Source organism: Rousettus aegyptiacus, unplaced genomic scaffold, assembly GCF_014176215.1.
Source record: "Rousettus aegyptiacus isolate mRouAeg1 unplaced genomic scaffold, mRouAeg1.p scaffold_m13_p_16, whole genome shotgun sequence".
Classification (NCBI taxonomy): Eukaryota; Metazoa; Chordata; class Mammalia; order Chiroptera; family Pteropodidae; genus Rousettus; species Rousettus aegyptiacus.
Window position 1 is genome coordinate 12,695,959 of NW_023416291.1, and position 20,193 is coordinate 12,716,151.

Genomic DNA, 20,193 nt, shown 5'->3' on the forward strand with positions numbered 1-20,193 from the left:
ATAAATTGAATTTGGGACAATTTCTATTTTATGATAGATTTTTCTTCCAACACAAGTATGTATTCCCATTTGTAAAGATCTTATTTTATACTCTTCAATAAGATTTTATACCTTTCTATGTAATTTACACTATAAAAGAGAGAAGTTATTGATTTTTAAATATATTTATCTTGTAACCAACCGACTTACCAAATTGTCATATTTGGTCTTTATTTACTGAAATCTTTTCAGCTTTCTAGCTATTTTAATCATATTGATAGAGAAATAGTTGTGTTTCTTGCTTTCCAAGTTTTACACTAGTAATATAATTTTCTCATTGTAGTTTGTATAGCCTCTAAGAAAACAATGAATAATAATAATGATAGGGTTAATTTAGTGTCTAGTTGAAATGATTTGATTTTAGTATTTCATTATTTAGAACATTTAAATTATCTTAGTAGGATAGATTTTTATTATATTCCTATAATATTATCTATTTTATATTAGATGTGGCAACTAGATCTATTAAAGGCCTCTTTAGCATCCAATGATATAATCAAATGAGTTTTCTCTTTATTAATAAAATGAATTACGTTGATAGATGTACTGATATTGAGCCATTCTTTCTTTCCTAAAATGAACTCTACTCAGAGCATATTTTTCATCTTCCACATACATGAATTCTATTGAATACTATTTCATTTATAATTTTTTGTAGCTACATTTTAAATTGAAATTTGGTTATAATTTTTTAAAAAAAAACAATCATCAGGTTTGGTATTAAACTTATCTACCCTTCAGAAAAATAAACTGGGGAAGTTTTCTATTTTTCCCCATTATGGCCAGGGTATATTGTTTATGCGCCAATGACTCACAAAAATTTCTAGTATAATACTCACAAAGGCTGCCTGAAAGAGTAACTGCCCCCACCTAACTGTCTAAATTTCTGCTCCCTTTTGATGAGGGCCCAGAGAGCAGATAGATGCTCATCAAATCAGATTTATATAGATGGGATTAAAATCCGTGGACGCAACAGGCTCAAACTAGAATCACCTTGCAACTCTCCCACTCGCTCTTCTCAATGACATCTCATGATCCTTCAAAATAAAAGTATTCAGTGCTCAAAATTTATGAGAGTAAAAAATTAAAAGCCACTGTTGCATGTTTGATGGAGGCAGGCATAAGAGCAAGAGTTCCGCACTCCATTAGGAGACACGGGGAGGCTGGGCTTCTCTGTGTTTGTGGTTGGCACTGATAAAGTTGCCCAGCTTTGAAAAGAGAATGGGAAGTGGCCTTGTGTAAGTGTTCCTGTTTTAATTGGAAAAAGGCAAATTAACACCAGTTATTATTGTTTTTTTTTTCTTTTTAAAGCTATGTTAAACAGTATTTCAATATCACGCATTCATAGACAGTGAAGGGTGAAGACACAGAAATCACAGTTCTGCTGGTCTCCATGAATTAAGGACGTGGCTGCCTCACAGTCAAGCAGCCTCTGTGCTGTCCTCAAAAACTTTTGTAGGAAACTTGTTCTGTTTCATGAATAGATTCATTATCTTATCTCATTGTCAAAGAGCCAGTCTTTCTCCCCGTGAACAGGGTTATCTTCTTGTGGGAAGTGAGGAGGTATCGATGGTACCCTTTCTTCTACTGTGGGACTCCAAACCAAAACCAAAACCAAAACAAAAAACTAACAAAATCCCTGAATAGATGATATAGAACAAGTACTATAAAGAGGAGATGACAGTAGCAGGAAGAGAGAACAGTAATAGGAAAGAAAAAAGGAAAAAAATGTAAAGGGTAGTATGGAGTGTATGGTACTTGATATGCAAACAACAGACTAGGGGAAATAAAAGACGGACCTGTAAATGCAAATTTAGAGAGAGAAGCAAAATGCTAAAGGGAAGAACTTAAATAAGTAGCACTTCTGGTCAAAATGCAAAAAGGATCAAGGGGCTGTCATCCCCACTGTAACACTGAGAGGAAGTCAGATAAATTACAAAATCATAGCTTTTGTTAAACCCATCAGAAAACTGAAGGGTGTCAATAAACCAAAGTGCAATGAAGCCCAGGCAGTGACGATCCTTCCTAGATAAAGAAATGCCCATAGCTGATATTATTCCTGGCTAAGCAGCAAGAAGAACAGGATCCTTCATAGAAAGCAGCTGCACTAGTAAAGACTTTTTCATGAGCACATAGGACCTGGTAGGAGAGGTCTGAATCCTGAGGAGTCTCTGCCACAGCATGAGTCTCATTCATCCATCTACCCCTTCCCATAAGACTTCACATCATGAAGGAGGGGATTTCAATGAGCAGGAGAGCTGAGAGATTCACCACTCAGCTGCAAAGGGCTTTCTCCAATGCCAGGGCGGAAGAGCAGAGGTCGATTTGCCCATGCACTGGTTAGACTGAAGCTTGGGATAGAAAAATGAGAAAGCTGCAAGTTGAAAAAAATGGCTCTGAGAATCTAAAGTTGGTTTAACATACAAAAATGAATTGATGTAATTCACTACGTTAACAAAATAAATAAGAGAAACATTTAAGCATCTCAGTACATACCAAACATTTGATGAAATTCAACACCATTGATAATAAAAATTCACAGAAAACGAGGGGTAGAGAAAAACTCCTCAATCTGGTAAAAGACATCTGTGAAAAACCTACAGTTAAGATCATACTTCGTGGTGAAATATTAAACATTTTCCCTCTAAGTTTGGGAACAAAACCAGGATTTCCACTGTTCCCACTTCTACTAAGATTGCATTTAAGTTCTATTGCGCTGAGCCAGTGCAATAAGGAAAGATAAAACGCACAATGACGGGAAAGGGAAACATAAATCTTTCATTATTCACAGATAACATAATTGCGTAGTTATTAAACCCTATGGAATCTAAAAAAATTCCTTTAGAACTAACAAGTGAGTTTAGCAAGACTGTAGAATACATGATCGATATACAAAAATAATTGTATCTCTACCTATTAGCAAAAAAGAGTGGAAAACTGTATTTTAAAAATAGTGTCCATGTTAGCATAAAAAGTCAAATACACCAAGAAATAGCCTAGAAGTTATTATGACCACGCAAAGATGTTTTGAAAAAAAATACACTACAGATAAAATTTAAATATCTAAATAAACAGAATGATATAGCTACCATATTTACTGATCACTAGACTCAATATTATTAAGATGTCTATTATCTTCCAATTGATCTATAAATTCAACACAATTCCAATTAAAATCCCAACAGACATTTTGAAAAAATTGACAAGCTATTCTAAAATTTATATGGAAAGCTAAAGTTTCTAGAATAAGCAAAACAAAAACAAAAATCTCAATAAAAAGAGCAAAGCTAGCTAAAATAGAGGGTTTAAATTACCTATTTTCAGAAATTACTATAAATCTATAATTGTCATGAAGCTAGAGAAACAGATCAATGGGAAAGAACAAAGCATCCAGAAACAAACCTACATGTATCAGGAGACAATTGATTTTACAATCAAGGCACTGGCCAAATTCAGTGGAGAAAAAGTATTTTTAATAAATGGCACTGTAATAACTAGATATCTACATAGAGGAAAAAATAACTTTGATCCCTACTTTATTCCTATCACAAAAATTTGAGATGGATCTTAGACCTAAATGTAAAGGTTAGAATTATAAAGTATTTTGAAGGAAGACAATAAAGAATATTCTAATGGCCTGAGATAGGAAGATTTCTTACAGCACAAAGAGCAATCACTGTGGATGAAAAGAAAAATCAGTAGAGTAGACTTAATAAAAATTAAAAATCTCTAATCAACAAAATACATTATTAGAGAAAATACAAGGCAAACCAAAAATTAAAAAAAAAAAAACACATATATTCAACAAAAGCACTTGCATCCACATATATGAAGGATTCTTAGAAATCAATCATAAAAAGAAAACCACTTTTTAAAACAGGCAAAAGATGTGAACAGATGCTACATTTAAAAAAAAGACGAATGACTAATAAGCACAGGAAAAGGTGCTCAATGTAATTTAGTCATCAGGAAAATGCAAATTGAGGCAACAATGAGATACCACTTTGTACCCATTGGAACACTAACTAAAAAAGATTAACAATATTATTGTTGCTGGAGTCATCGGTACTCTCACATATAACTAAGAGTAGTAGAATAAAGTCACACAAATACTTTGAAGAACAGTTTGATAGTTTCTAGAAAAGTTAAACATGCACCTGCCCTATGATCTAATAGTGAAAACTCCTCAGTATTTGCCCTCTCCCTCCAAATAAAACGAGATATCCACAAAAAAAATACGTGTACTCATATGTTCACATGGTCAAAAGCTGGGAGTATTTGAATGTCTGTAAATAAGAGAATAAATATCACTGTGGTATATCACTAAAACAGAATACCATTCAGGAATTAAAAAAAAAAAAAAAAGAGTGCACTGTTGAGTCACTCAGCAACTGGAATGAATCTCAAAAATATTATGCTGAGCAAAAGGTACCAGATACAAGACAGCACACGGTATATAATGTCGTTCACTTAAATCTCAACAAGTAAAACAAATCTATGTTGGTATACAGGAGAAAAGGGTTGCCTCCAGGTGTGTGGGGTGGCAATTGGCTGGAAAGGGGGACAAGGAAACTTTCCAGAATGATGTCATTGTTCTGTATCTTGCCTTGGAAGAGTTTATGTGGTCATATGCAATGGTCAGTTTGTGGAATTGCACACTTAAGATCTATTTTACTGTATGTAAATTAAACATCCATAAAATATAAATACGTTCCTTGTAAATACATATCACATATGAACAGTTAGAAAGTAAATGGAGTTATTCATGAAGGGCAGCAATGTTTTAGAACTCTGAACAACTTCTAAACAAAATCAGTAACTCTTTTTGCAAACTATGTCACTGCTTAGACAGGAATATTGCAAAGGCAAACACAATGAATGGATAGGTTGAAAGGACAATATAGTATAGACGATAAGAAAAATAAGTCCAGAGGGACAAAAAGAAAAGTTCGAGACATAAACTTAGCCATTTCATATCATGTGACAACAGCCATTTTTTCACAAATAGTAGTTGGACACTTCATCATAAAATTTAGTCAGACATCTGCAACTAGTTATACATACTTAATTTAAGCACTTAAAAATTTTGGAATATGAGTTTTTTCCATTTCTAATACTGACGTTTTCCTCATTTAATCAATTTTTAAGGTCTAAATGAAGAATGCTTTTAAAGTATCACTTGAAGTAAAAATACCACACTGTGGAGCAAAACTGAGGAAAATTCTACTAAATATATATGTATCATAGTGTAACCTGGAAAAAATAAAGTCTTTGACTTAAGCCTACTTAAGTTTTCAGAATTCTGATTTGTTCATCTTTAAAATGGGGATCATAATACTTCCCTCAAAGAAGTTTTATGAAGGTTAAAGAAGAAACTATATGTAACATATTGAATACAGTGCTTTGAATGTACTTAGTCATCACTAATCTCAATATCTTTTTCCTCACCCACTATACCATATCTTTAAGATAGAAAAGCCAGCTCATGGAATTTCAACAATTACAGTTAGACTTAAACTTCTAAGAAGTCAAAATATACTAAATGTAAATGGTTTCATTTTCCATAGAAAAACATAAAAACTGAACTGGATACTTTATAGGAAATTGTACTAAAACTAAAACTGCCTTGGGCATATAAGATACACAATGTGACAAATTTACATCCAGTCTTGATAAGGTCACTTTTTCCAAAAGGTAGAAATGAAGGGATTACTAGTAACTGGTAGTAAAAAAAAAAAAAAAAAAAAGTCTTAGAACATATACCCTCACCTGAGAAAGGTTCAGCATCTACTGGACATGGGACTCTGTTGTATAAGCTAAACATCTAACAAATTGAAGGATATATTTACGTCAAGGGCAAAAGATACGGAGCAAAGTGCACTCCTGCAAAATACATTAGAAATTCAAATTCAGAATACATTAGAAATTCTACCATGGACAAAAACAATTTTGTGACCTAATCATGTTTGTAGATTGATGGCTATCTTAAGCTGAGTGTTTAAAAAGCCTCATTTAGCACCTTCCAAAACACCAGTCACATGAGGAGAGAGACAAAGTTTGATAGTGTTCTTTTTCTTCATACATTTCTCCTTCCTCTGAGTTTTTTTTCTGTAGATTATGAAAACCCAGCTTGATTTTCTAGGGCTGAACATTGTAAATAACGTGCTAAAAACACTTCTGTCTATGTTGTTTCGGTTCCCAGGAGTTTTAAAATAGAGCACACAACCAATATATATCTGGAAGGTATCAACTTCACTGTTAAGAACGGTGGCTCTTGTACCTTAACATTGGACTTCAATTTCAAGCTTTCAAGTCTCCACCAAACAGCTAGATATTAAAGCAGCCCGTTCTCAGATAATAGTTAATGTCCTCATGGTGAGGAAAATAATACAAAAGTCATTTTAATTCTCATAACAACCCTACCACCGCCATACTCCACCTGTGCATCTGCCAGAGAGGGAGACTTACTGCAATAAACGGGAAGGATGAAGGATGGAGTAGGAGAAAATAGTAGTCATTGTGAATCAACGGTTAGACTTTTCTCATTTGTTACAATGATTAATTGCATTTCTGCTAACTTTACTAAGACAATCAATCTTAGGACCAGTTGTTTAGAGGAATACAGGAACAACAAGTAGATAATGGCTGCATCAAGGGCACAGATGAAAAAGTATCATTTCTCTTTAAAAATATCTAATGTTAATATGTATGTAAATGAACAGGAGATGGCAAAATAACAAATGTATTTGACCAGTTAACTTCAAATAATGATAATAGGAAAAAACGAGCACTTAGTCATCTGACTCAACTAACTGATATTCAGCTAATATACAAAATCTCATTGTCCTGGGTCAACCTAATATAATCAATAGTTGCTAAGATCAAATATTAAAACTACTTTTAAAAACACATTCTTTTCATTAATTTTCCAAAACACGTAAATGTCCATAATCTCATTCCTTAAGCCTTAAAAGTACTAAGATCTTAAAATATTTAGATTATTAAGTGTTCAAAATTATAAACTGTATTTTAAAACCACTTCCTGCCTCCTTTACCCCAAAGAAGAGCTTAAGAAATGAGAGAAAAAGTGCCAAGATAAAGATTCTATGTCCATGGAGACTATTAGCATATTAATGAGCTGTGTTTCCCTTTACACTTCCATCACCAGAGCTAATTGTTAAGTTATTTTAAGGACGAGGTTATGCCTTAATTAACAGCACTTGGTAAATGAAAGCTGGTTGCATTTCTTAAGTATGTTCAAATTTCACAAGTTTTATTTCACAGCAGGAATTTCAGTTCGTCTAATACTTTCATGTGATAATACCTCTGATCAAGGAAGAGAGTATTTCAAAGACTTTAAATAATTAGTCTCTAGAAATAGAAGCCAACAAAAAGCATAATTAATAAGCAGGCTAATTATTTATCCTGAAAGCATTAACGTACATGTACATTTTAAACGAGGGAGATTGAAGGGGGTAGAAACACTAGTGTTTAATATTTCGAATGCTGATGTTTCTAAGGACTTAACAAAGCCAAGAGTTCAGGGGTGACATCTTCATTTCTGTAGCAGAGTTTCTATAACTGTCCTGTGGATGCCTTGGGCTTGCAGGGAGCATTGAATTTTATCATGTGCTTGGAAGAACATAAAACCCAGGAGCTGCTGATTCTCTTTCCCTGTCATCTTGATCACTTCTCTGCTTATGACTCCTCTGCAAAGTCGTGTCATCTCCATCTACCACGTACTTAAACCATCTCTCCCTCCTTCTCAACTGAATCATTTTTCCTGTTCCCTTCATTTCACCCTCTTCTCTGGGGTGGGGGGAGCAGGGGGCGGGGGAAGCCAGGCATAGAGATGAAGGCCTCACGCCAGGTCTATCAAACCTGGTCCAGATCTTCTCATTTCAGTCTACTGTTTTCCACGTTACCGCAAAAGTCAAGGAAAATGGAAAACAAACAAACAAACAAACAAGACAAACAAAAAACAAACAAAAAACAAAACAAAAAACAGAACTCCTAAGCAGATAATTTTTAGTTGCCAGCTTTAATCTCATTTTTTGTTGTAAAGTATTTTTGTCTTCCCTTCTTCTTCAAAGAAGTCAGAAATAATAAATGTAGTACCACTTAAGGGAAAAAAATTAATAAAGAAAAAGATTTTAGTTAATTTTCCCTTATTTGATTTTTATTACTATGAGAAACTGGGAGGCAGCAGCCAAGACAATTAACAATAAGAAATGTAGCAATTTATACCGACTAATTAATCTGTAAGTCTTCTAACTATTTTACATATATTAACTTATTTAATCCTCACAACAACCCCATGAAGCAAATATTATAAAGGAAGAAACAGAGTCACAAAGAATGAATTCTCCCAGGGTCACAAAGCTAGTCAATGTAACAGGAACCAGACAGTCCACCTTTGTAATAAACATGCCCAACCGCCATAGCTATTTCTAGTCCACACATTTGCTATGCATTTAATTGGGAATATCTTCTGCAATTTTAAAGAAATGAATTTTTCTGGGACTAAGATGAGTAGAAGTTCCTTCAACACAGAATATTTTTTCTCTATTAAACACCCCCCAACCCTCCAGGTATGTTATATATTTTGTGGTAAAGAATGGAAAGAGAGAGTTATGAACAAGATAGAAATGGCTAAGTGAAGCACAGTACAGAGTTAAGGGCCCCCTGGATGAGCTGCTGTGTGATTCTCCATGTCCAGCGGCATCCCTGAACATCCAGCATTCTCCAAACCTACCAGGCCCCCTGCTTGCAAAGCACCTCCTGGTTTGTGCTTCGCTGTTGACCATCAAGACTCCTCTAGCTCCCCTGCCTTGAAAACAGCCCAAAATTCATGCTAAAGGGAGATACTTAAAGGAGAGGGCTCCCTTTAAATCCTTCCCTTCCCAAAGCCTAGCCTAGAGCATTCTCTCCAGTCCAGAAATTTTAAGAATGGCCTCCAGATATTGCCCAGGTACTTAACTGTCTACCAGGGGGTCTGGTTTAAATGGAGAAAAAGTCGGATCAGGTAGGAAGGGGAAGAACCTAGGACAAGGCACCTTGGGACTTTCTAGGAGTTCGATGGAAAAAGACCAAAGAAAGCTCCTGCCTAGTGCTTCTGTTTGCTCTGGTGCCAGGAACTTCAGGAAAAGTAGAGGGAATTTCTCTGCATATATTATGGAAAAGATAAACTGTCAAAGGAAAACACGTTGTCAGTCTCCCATTTTAGAGTAATTACAATATCTAGAAAGCTTTGAAACATCATTTCATCTCTTCTACTTGGTTTCTACCCACAGTATTACTCCTTCAGCAACTTAAAACAACATCAACAACAAAATGTAAACCAAGAGATTGAGCCAGCCTTCCTGAGGAAGACAAACGTCTAGTCTGGGAGCTGTTGCTTTCACCCAATTACCATACTGGAACAAAGTTGAATGAATTTTTTAAAAATCCCAGCTAACCATAAACATATGACAGAAACACAGTACAAATAAAATACCCTCTTTGCAAAACGCCAGTTACACCAAAAACTCAAGAGTTTGGAAATGCATAACTCCTTTTCCCAAAAAAGAAGTACAAGTACTCACGGTGTCATGAGACTTATCCTTGACATCATAGACTGTGAGTTTTATTTTGGTCTCCTCATAGATGGGGTACTCAGATGGAAACGTGACACCCGTCAGAAACAGTGGGTCTCTTGTTCCCTGTAACAGCACAAGCAGACAACTTTGATTCAATAAGGCAGCAAGTGCGGCCGGCAGCATGCAGTGACATGTGAGAATGCAGAAAGTGTATCTGAGTCTGTTTGTTTTTCTAGGAAATAGTTCTAGTAGAAGGAAGATTGGAACTACCAAACGACGTTCACGGGCACCAAGCTGCCGCAGGGCCCCGAAGTACCGATGCAGCTGTTGATAGTGAATGACCCTGCAACACTGTCAGAGCTGCAAATAGTCTTGAAAAACAATTTCTTTTCATTTCATGCAGAACCCTTCTTTAGGGTTGGTAGTCAGTCCATTTACAATGCATTTAATGGAAATAACCTGTAATTTATGCACATAAGCTAAAATATTGACTGATTTAATTAAAATGAAGCAATTTTCTCATAAAAACCATTCGATAAGCTTATGCTGTCTGTTTATTTCCTTTCTGTAATGATTCAATTGAAAGCCATGCTCTGTTAGTGCCCATTTGTTTTTAGATGTTCGGCTGTGTGTGTGTTTTTTGTTTTTTCTTCCTCAGATCAATTAGAAAACTAATGAAAGAAATTAAACATGATGGATTTGGGGCTCTGAAATTACTAGCTCAGGATACAGCACACAGGATATTTCAATGTCTCAGAATTCATTTTTAGAGAGCTGACAGCCAATGTTTAATTTTATATTTATATTTAAATATCTATATTTCTGAATATCATTGAAAACGTGCTAGAGTTCTGTAAACCAGTTATCTATGTAAGGTTCTGAAAGCCCAAACTATTCATTTATTCATTCATTCTTTTTTCTTTTTATTCAGCAAATACTGCTGTTTGTTTGTCACTGTGTTATACTTTGGAACAGGATGCAAATAAAACGGCCCTAAACAACTAAATATGTTCGAATATAAAATTTTGAGGTGGGTCAAAGTAAATAATTTCTTTTAAATTTTGACCACATTTAAAAAATAATTAAGTTGGAATACTACTTGAAAAAGTTTTTTCCATATGAACGAAACATTTTACAATTTCCGTCAAAGTGTCTTGGTATGAATAAGACTATTTTTGTTCGTTCAACTACAGCATAAAGTACAAATTATACCAGCATTGAAACCCAAAATTTCCACAGGGCGGATTCGGGGCTGTGTGCAGGATCTGGGTCATTCCTATTAGAGAAATGAGTGGAGTTCAGTCTGAATCATTTATTCCATCAACTGCATCTAGACTCAGGTCGGCACTAAGCCAGCCAGGTCTGTGGTAGGTTCTTACGAAGAAACTCGTCATTCAAAACAGACAAGCTCACAGGTCTCAGAAAGGTAGGCAAAGCCCAGGGAGATTAGGCTGTACTTTCTTTCATCCCAGATGTTCAAATAAGTATTTTTCATTCACTACGGTTGTGAAACATGTGTGATAAGGACAAAATAATCAAAAGAGAAACACTTCCTCTTTTGAATCTAATCCAGCACAATTTCCTCTTGACACATTGAATGTGATACTAGTAAAAATAAATATAAATAGGAAATCTCTCATCTGATGAGTAATATTTACACCTTTTCCCTGGAAAAATTGGTTTCTCAAATTAATTATCTACCTTTGTTTGGAAAACACTGTACCTTAAAAAGACAGACACAAACAGCTGAGAATATAGTTCTCACAGACTGTATTGAAGAATATAGAAAAAAGTAAAAAGGGCAAAAACATTAAACAGGTTTAAAACTTCTCTAGGTACTTTACAATTTTCTTTATTTTATTTTATTTTTTTAAAAAAGATTCATTCCATTTAATTTAAAATTTATATTTTGGTTTTTGCTCTATGTGGTGCTCTATTTGGGAATTCAAAGTGGAAGTTTTTCCATTTACTAAAGAAAAATAAAGTCTCTTATGAAAAAGGCAAGTTCTTCCTCCATTTGTTTATTCTGGGGAGTTACCAAAACATGCTTAATAACCTCAGGCATGCTTTCCTATATGACAGAGGACACTAAAACAGACAGCTCCAGGCCGTGAACTAACTTATTTCGGCTGCTTCCTCAAATCCATTGAGAGGGAGAGACAGAGAGACAGAGAGAGGCAGAGACAGAGACAGAGAGACAGAGACAGAGACAGATTCAGAGAGAGAGCACACACACGAGAGTAATGCGGCATGCTCACCTCCACAATTTCAGTGCTGGAGTATCTTATCAGCCCCTCCTCCGTGGGGTGGATTATTGAGATCTGCACCAGAGTACTCAGCTTGCGATCACGGACAGGAGCCACCAGATCCTTGCATGCTGGCAGTGGCAGAGCAAAAAGAAAGAGAAGAAACTGACACCATGTCCCAGGGAAAACTTCTGTCTGGGGCTGGAAGTAAACCGAGCTACGGCGCTGAATGAAATCTCCGGAGCCTGGGGCTGACTTTACAGAGGAAGTCCCTTGGAAGTACCTTACAGAAATAGGAAGTCACGTGCTGTGTAGCTGAATTGAGAGTTCATTTCCACTGATCACATTTGCAGCTCTTGCAAGTCTCGCCTGCCCTGGGATCCCAGCTCTAATGTGTGACTTTGCACATACAGCTCAGAGACTTGAGTGACTTTAAATATAGTCATTAAACCCTGAGCTTTAATTCACACTCGTAGACTAAGTGAACCAAGTCGGGCCATAGCCAGGAAACTGCGCTGTTCCATGTTGGCACTGGCTGGATTAGCTCAATGCATGCTTGCTCCTTACCTTAGCTACTACCTAGAGCTGGCCTCCCACGGCACACTCGGGGACAGAAATGGGAAACAGGCTACCCCACTGCAACAGCTCTAGAAACACCAGACAGGGCAGAGCCGGAGGAGGAGGGGTTAAAAACGCCCTCACTGGGATTCCAGCCAAGTCTGGGCGGGAGAAGTCCGGAATAAGGATGGGTTAAATTCTTGCCCAGGGGCCACAAATGTAAGAACTTTCCCTTCAGACACCAGGCTCATATTACAGACTCTCATCACCATACCATATTTACTTGAATATTTTCTCCTACTACATATCATTGTCATGATTTGGGGAAAATTTCATACACACACACACACACACACACACACATACACACATTAAAATGCTATGTAAGTATGTAGGAATAACAACTATATTCCTTTTCATCAAGTCCAAGATCTCTCACTGTGTATCCTCCCCTGGCACTGAAATAGTCATTTTGCTACCTGCAGTTCGATTCTTAACCATGATGCAAAGTGTTCTCGCTGGAGGGGGTTCAAGTTGGTCTCTGGTGGTCGCTCCAGGCAGGCTGGAGCTGTGAGGGGAGAGTGAGCAGCCCTGGGCCTGGGGTCACGGTGACAGTGTGATGGTCTCTACGCCATCCCTACCCTGTGCCTCTGAACAGTCAGTGCAGGAAGAGAAGGGACAGATATATTTAAGCAACTGGGACAGAGGAACTGCGACTTAAACCTGAAACTTAAAAGCAAAGCAACTTCTAAATGTAATTATCGCCTTTCAATCACTTACAGATCATCTCGTTTGATAGAAGCAAAATGGAATAGAGGAAAAAAAAAAAAACAGGAGCTTTGGAACAAAATAGGCCTGGTTTTCCTCAAGTTATACCAGCTAAATAATGCTGGGCAAATGATTTCACTTAACTCCTTCTTGCCAGACTTTGAGATTCTTTTAATCCCGTATGGCATTTTCTCATCATTTTTCCTTATTTAAACCACATGCTCTACCTTTTAGGAAAGCGCGTGTGGAAAAAATAATAGCTAGTATATTTAGCCTTCGCTGTTTTGAAACATTTTGCTATTTATTCCTTTATTTCTCCAAAACGTGCTTTCAATTATTTTGGTTTTAGATGTTAAGAACTAGTGCCTTAGAAATACGAAGCGCTCACATTTGCATCACTGGCCCTCTCTGAGAGTTCGCTTCCATCATACACCATTAGCTCCAGGTCTTCTCCTGGTGTCCTGAATCCATCTCTTTTCTGAGCATCCTGAATTCCTCTCCCGCACAATGGCACCTCTCTTTGAAAGACCTGTTACCATGATTCTTTATTGCCCAACCCAAGAGATCTACAGTTTTATAAAATTCTGATGTGAGGTTTCAACAATGTCAACATATCACCGGAAGAAAAAAAAAAAAAAGAAAAGTTAGATTTTGACTTGACTGTTCTTTGGTGGTTATTTTGATCATTTCCTCTACTTGCCCTATGAATGTGTTTAACTTTATCACTCTTGTTTTTTTTTTTGCTCACAGCGTAAAGCCTTCTCTCCATTTGCCGACATTGGCGTATGTCTTTCCTTGGATTTTAAAGCTGGAGTCAATTTGTTTCCAACACATGCATCTAGCCCGCTTGCTGCTTGTAACCTCACTGCTGTCATACGAGCTTACGACACTTCTGCTCAAAATAAGTTACTCTTTTTCTGATTTCTTATCAGGCTTGATTGTGGGCTGTGGTTATTTTGCAGAAGTGAGCAGCTATTCTCCATTTGATCAGAGAAACCGACTCACTTCTAATAAAAACAGAAAAGAGCTTCATAAAACTGAAATGTCCTGTCCAAACCAATTTGCAGACACCCAAATACTGATGAAGTAAAAACGATAATAATGGCACTTTGTATTTCTTTATATTCTATATCTAAACGTGTAGAAAACAACAAAAACAACTAAAGTAATTTCTTGGGCTGCACATATGTCTTTTCTTCTCAACAGCCCAGAAGATTTACTATTCCCTAATGCTCAAGCAGCGAGATGCCATGCAAAGACTCTGCAATCAGTCAGAATCCCTGAGCTATATTCCCAGATTCTCTGTTTCCTAGCTATGTGACAATTAAGTCACAAGCCCTTAGACACTCAACTTCCTCATCTGTCTACCTATTTCTCAGGGTGGAGATGAAGGAGAAATCATGCCCTTTTTATTAATGTACTTTCTTTTCTGTGCAAAATAATGTTTACTGATATCATTATACTATTATTTACCAATATTAATACTAACGTTTATCAATATTTAGTGTTGTATTATTCTGTAAAATAATTTTTTTGTCGACTCAGTCATATTCAGACAGCTCCTTACAAGCTGTCACCAGATCCAACATTTCTTTGTAAATACCAAACCCAGTATATGAGTCACTGTATTTCATAAAGTGAAACCCATGGCTCTCTACGTACTGAAACTGTCCCACTGGAAGGGTGATAAATGCTGAGTGATTGCATTGCTTCATGGAGTTATTACTCATTTAGTCACTGTAAAGCCTAACCTGCATAGGAATTACTCAATAGCTAATAAAAAAGCCTGAAAAATTCATTTTCAGAAATCAAAAAACGTTATAACAGTCTGCCAGTTATACCTACTACTGCCTGTTAACCAACCAAAACCAACCAAAACTGCTCCAGGAGTGGCCTCCATGATGGCCTCCCTCAGCTCGTGAGACTAAAGATGCTGTGAGGCTTGGCTTCTGCAGCTTTGTTTTGCTTATTTGAGAATTCTCGAATCAAATGTGTAGTAATAAATAAATGGCTCTCTGCAATTGTTCATTCATTGGTAGATTTTTCACTTTTATTTTTATCATTTCACCGGCTTTGTTTTGGACTGAGCTCTTTAAAAGTGTTCTCAGAGCCCAGAAGAGTTAACATATGCAAGATGTTGATAGGCTGGGATTCAAACATGGCTTGTGGCCGCTGAATCGACTGTTCATTTTCTACTGTGAAGAGGAAAAAATAATAATATACAACAGTAATTTTTAAAAAACCTGTAATTTGAACATTTTCTTTAGGAAAAATGAAAGAGTGAGGAATGTCTATTTTTCTGTTAACTTTGCTGTAGTAGTAACGTGAGGGGTCACTTTCTGTTGAGTGGCCGTGACCAGATGCCTACATGTTTCTCTAGCTCAGATTTGTAGCAGATGCTGAGAGGCTTCTACTCTATGAGCAAAGACTCCTCAGTATAAGTGCAGTCATGAAATAAATGGAGCTTCGCTATCTCGGGGGAGGCCTGAGCCCTGAGCAAACTGAAGGCCGAGGCTACATCAAAAGAGAGGACTGTGTTTAAATACATTTCCTGGAAAAAAAAAAAAAAGGGGGAAAGCCCACTGTGGCTTGATTTGAGGATTTGTCCCAAGCTTGAAACCCCAATCACTGTGTAGGTAAAAGCTGTAAGAGTCATACAAAATACCTCTGCAGCTTAATTTGGGCAAAGAACCAGAAGTTGCCAACCTCTGGTCGAGATGCTTGGAGCAGAGAACAGATCATGTTTTGCTCTCGCAGTTCTTCCAATATTTGATAGTCCAAAAGTTAAGGGGTGGGGGTCTTCTGGGGTCTTACTGAGTAATATTCTGTCTACACCAAAATATGATTTTTATAAAAGTTTGGTTTGTGTGTCATGCAGCCATCATTTCTAAGTTATGCCAAGTCTGGGGGATCCATCGAACGTCTCTATCGTTCTAGCCAACCGTGGCTGACATCAAAAATGTCTCTGAACCCCTCTATCAGAGAGTTCGGTCCCAGCAATAATCAGTTTTTTAGGTCCCTTTGAAAAAAGTGGCACCGGCCGGATGTTAGTAGTTTGAAGACCTGTACACAAGTAAGCAAAGGCGCCTGCCACAAGCTTGTACAGTGTGAGCTCACGGCCCACTCCAAGCAACTGCCTCTCTCTCCTTAAGACCTCTGTCTTCTGTGAAGTCAGGTCATTTTTCCCGCCTCACTCCATTTCATCTCTCCTCTTGCCATTCTATGTCAGTGGCATCCAACAAAGTTTATCCTCTTTCTTCCACAACAAATCAATGGCCACGAGCAGAGGAGATGAGGGTGGGAGACCTTGACAAGAGTTGCCACATCTCTACAATTCTGTTCTTCGGTTAACCAAAGGAAAATGAGGCTCACAGGAGAAACCACACCATGCAGCCCAGAGAGGACACAGAAACAACTTTTTTTTTTTCTTTGAGATAAAATTCTATTTGAAACCTGTATCTACCCTAAGGATCTATGTACCTTTGAATAATTACTCAAATCTCTTGAGACATCTATTTTTTTTCATCTGTAAAATGGAAATAAAAGAACAGATGTCATAGGTTTGTTATAAAGACTACAAGAAGTAGAGTATGTCAACTACCAGACACATTACAGGATCCTTAAATTATTACTATTAACATTAATGTGAATATAGTTGTACATTGACCCCAAAATGAATTTTTCTATCCAATATTTTCAGAGTAATTATATGCTCGAGATATTTCGGGTCGGTCCTGATTTTGTGTAACCTTATTTTTTTTAATAAAAACATTTTATTAAATAAATACCTGTGACTTTTTTGTACCTTCTTGTTTTCATATTGACAAATTTTAAAAAATGAAAAAAACTTTTTACTGGATTATTTGTTAAATTCAGAAATCATAGCTTATCATTAATATTATCACTTTTGCAACCAGATGGACACACTCACACTGACTGGATACTTTCCCCATGACCAGGTACTTTCAAACGAGAAGGCAAAAAGAGCAGAAAGCTTTATTTTCTACCTGCCCTCAGAGGTGCTACAGGTGTGGTCAACTTGTCCTCCAAGCAGGTGTTTATCTGGGAAGTGAAGTGATCCTTTACTCAGAGAATGATGGCCCATCGGGAGGCACTGTCTTAGCAACTGAAGTATCCCACGGAGTGATGGAAAGACTTGCTCTGTGTACTTCCTTCACCAAAAAGGAAGGCTGCTAATTCTAATAAAATTTCTTTTTTCTTGCAATTAAAAATTAATGGCGCCGCGAGATCTCCAAACAGCCGGATGGAAGCACGCCTTTTATACCCGCTACAGACTCTTCACGGGGAAAATGGAAGACATGATTTCATGGCCAGGGTACGGAGGATGGGGGCGCATTTAGGGGAAATAACCATCTGGCTCCCAGGCTCCCTCGACAGCACCTCTCTTATCTTAGGACCACTAAGAGAGTCAGCCATTCTCCAAGGCTGTGGTTAAGATGCTTGCAGCCTGCAATACTGTTTTTTATTTACTTTTCAAATTCAGTTTTCTCAAAAACATCACGTATATATCTTGCTCCTTGTACTTCAGAAAATTAGATACCACTAATCAACTGATATGCTAATTTGGATTATGTTTCCTGTCCAATAAATTACTCGATTTCATTATATAGTTTCACGGTTACCATCCTATACCAGTGATTACATCTAGTTTAAATCAATTTACATCACACATTAAAAGATATACGCAGCACATAGAAAGCCCAATGGCCCCCTTCTCTACTTACTTTGCCATTATAAAATGTTTTCCTATTCTTAATTTCTTCTACCTCTCTTTTCTCTATTCTTCCTTTTTCTTGGGAATTTTAAGACGGCAATCTTCTGAAGACTAGGATCTCAACCATTACAGTTCAGATCCCCTGAGTGGATTCAGAAGACAATACTGCCTTCTACCCGGAGCACTGCATTCCATGAAAATTCAATTGTGTACAAAAAAATGACTGAGTATATAGAGTCCCTGCCTCAGACTAATACCCACACAATGAGAATTTCATAAGCAATTAGGATGACTATTCACTTTTGAATATTTTCTTAAGGCTACTTCTTAGGAAAATGCGGCCGTATATCACGCTGAACGGATTTATGGCCATTAATACATATCCTTTAATCTTCATTCTGTACTCTTTGTAGACTCTTTAAGAGTCTCTCATCGCTCTTCACTTGAGTTAATGATAATTGTGAGTGTTGGCGATGAGTGGGCCCAGGAGAAGAATAAGTTCAACAGAAAGAAATTGGTGGCCCAACCATATGGCGGAAGCTGAGACTCAGGTGGAGGAGGAGATGACCAAGAATATTCCAGAAGTGAGAACAGCTGAGGCACCTTGAGAATAGTGATGCCTTCTACTGATACCTGTTATTTAGATTTAAACTGTGAGCCAGCCTATGTATTTTAAGGTTTTCTTTTAAACTTAACATTGACCTAATATTAAAATTGGCTTCTAGCTGCCACTTAGCACACGGCAACTGATAGGTTTACTTGCCCCTAAAACACATGCATTACCAGCCTCAAAAATAAATAAATAAATAAATAAATAAATAAATAAATAAATAAAACTGCAAAACTAAAACAAAAATGCCTTTTGAGATCTACATTCCCCAAATATCTATAGAGCTAGCTGCATTTAGTTTGACTTTCTGGGACAAATCTTCTTTGATCTTATCAGACTGTGAAGCCCTTGCAGGTGCGACCTTTCTCTTCTTATCCACTGATTTAACCCCAGCACTAGTAAAGAGGAGGCACTCAATAAATGGTTGCTGAATTGAAAAAAATAAAATAAAATAATATAAAGAGTCTCCAGTCGATTGAGCCTACTGTCACATTTTGCCCTCCCTGTTCATTTTTAGCTTATTTTCAACTGATCGAGCCTATTTTCTCTAACCTTTTTCGAATTTGGCATTATTCCTTTATGTTCTCTTCTCTGCTCAATCTCACCACCCTCTCTAACAGATGTTCCTCTCATCACTCTGAAAAGTGAAGTCATCAAAGTCATCACTTGCATATTCATAGGACTGAGGACTACTGGGATCATGAATAGATCTGGAACCACGGCTTCTCCCTTTAGTAACCGGTTTTTAAGTCTTGAAAGAAATAAAACAAAAATGTGTTATTTTCCCCTGAACTGTTGTGTGGGAGATTTTAATTAACACATACTTCCTTAAAGAATATGTGAACCATGCGGAGCTGCCAACATAAGCAATATATAGGTATATTTTTGGAAAAATTAGAAATGTATAAAAGGGGGTGTGGAAAAACAATTAGAAAATTTGGATTTCTTTTTTTTCTTTTTTCTTTTGTTTTTCTCTTGTTATTTTAAGGCACCGAGTTCAAAATATTCATGTTCCAATTTCAAAATTAGGGTCTTTCTAGGAGACTAAGTATACCCACATAACTTGAAAACACAACATTAATTTTAAGTTTCCAGAAAGTCAGGGGGTAAAAGGCAATTCAGTGCTTAAAGTTGAAAGATAAGACATCAACCCAAGGAATCAACACATAGGCACACATACACACACAACAAATAAAGCCATCTTAATAAAAGAATCCCTTAGACATACTAAAATAATGCTAGATATTTTTTAATGTTCCTCTACCACAACAATAAAATGCCAATACCATACACATTTTAAGGTTGTTCTTATTTAAGATTATTTGTGAAGCTTGCAAAGAAGATGGAGGTGGAGATCAGGACGCACGATTTACTGCGTACTTACTATGTGCTAGTTTGCTTTAGACTTATTCTTTGCCTGCATTAGCTCATGTCTAGAACAGCAATGTGCCTATTGCCATTTCATTGTTTTATTAGTTCCATAGCCATACTTTTAATGAACTGGTCAAATTTGTAGATCACAATGTATGGTTCGAGGAGGAAGACTATTTTTTACTTATTTACTTTGTACCACTCGGTCCATTTCCGGCAGCCTGAGTTAATATTTTGTCAGTAACGTCATTATTCATCTCCGTCTGCTCCTTTGCATGCTCAGTGGTG

General features: G+C 36.8%; 1 protein-coding gene across 6 annotated transcripts in view; it reads right to left on the reverse strand.

Moving 5' to 3' along the window:
* The window catches only part of INPP4B (inositol polyphosphate-4-phosphatase type II B), a 553,469-nt gene that overhangs the window by 255,802 nt on the left and 277,474 nt on the right, over window positions 1–20,193 (reverse strand). For all 6 annotated transcript variants that reach the window (XM_036233518.1, XM_036233519.1, XM_036233517.1 and 3 more), the window contains 2 exons: window positions 11,876–11,994; window positions 9,624–9,740 (listed from right to left, as the gene is read on the reverse strand). In XM_036233518.1, the coding sequence (XP_036089411.1) occupies window positions 9,624–9,740; window positions 11,876–11,994 (236 nt within the window). The remainder of the gene's footprint in view (window positions 1–9,623; window positions 9,741–11,875; window positions 11,995–20,193) is intronic.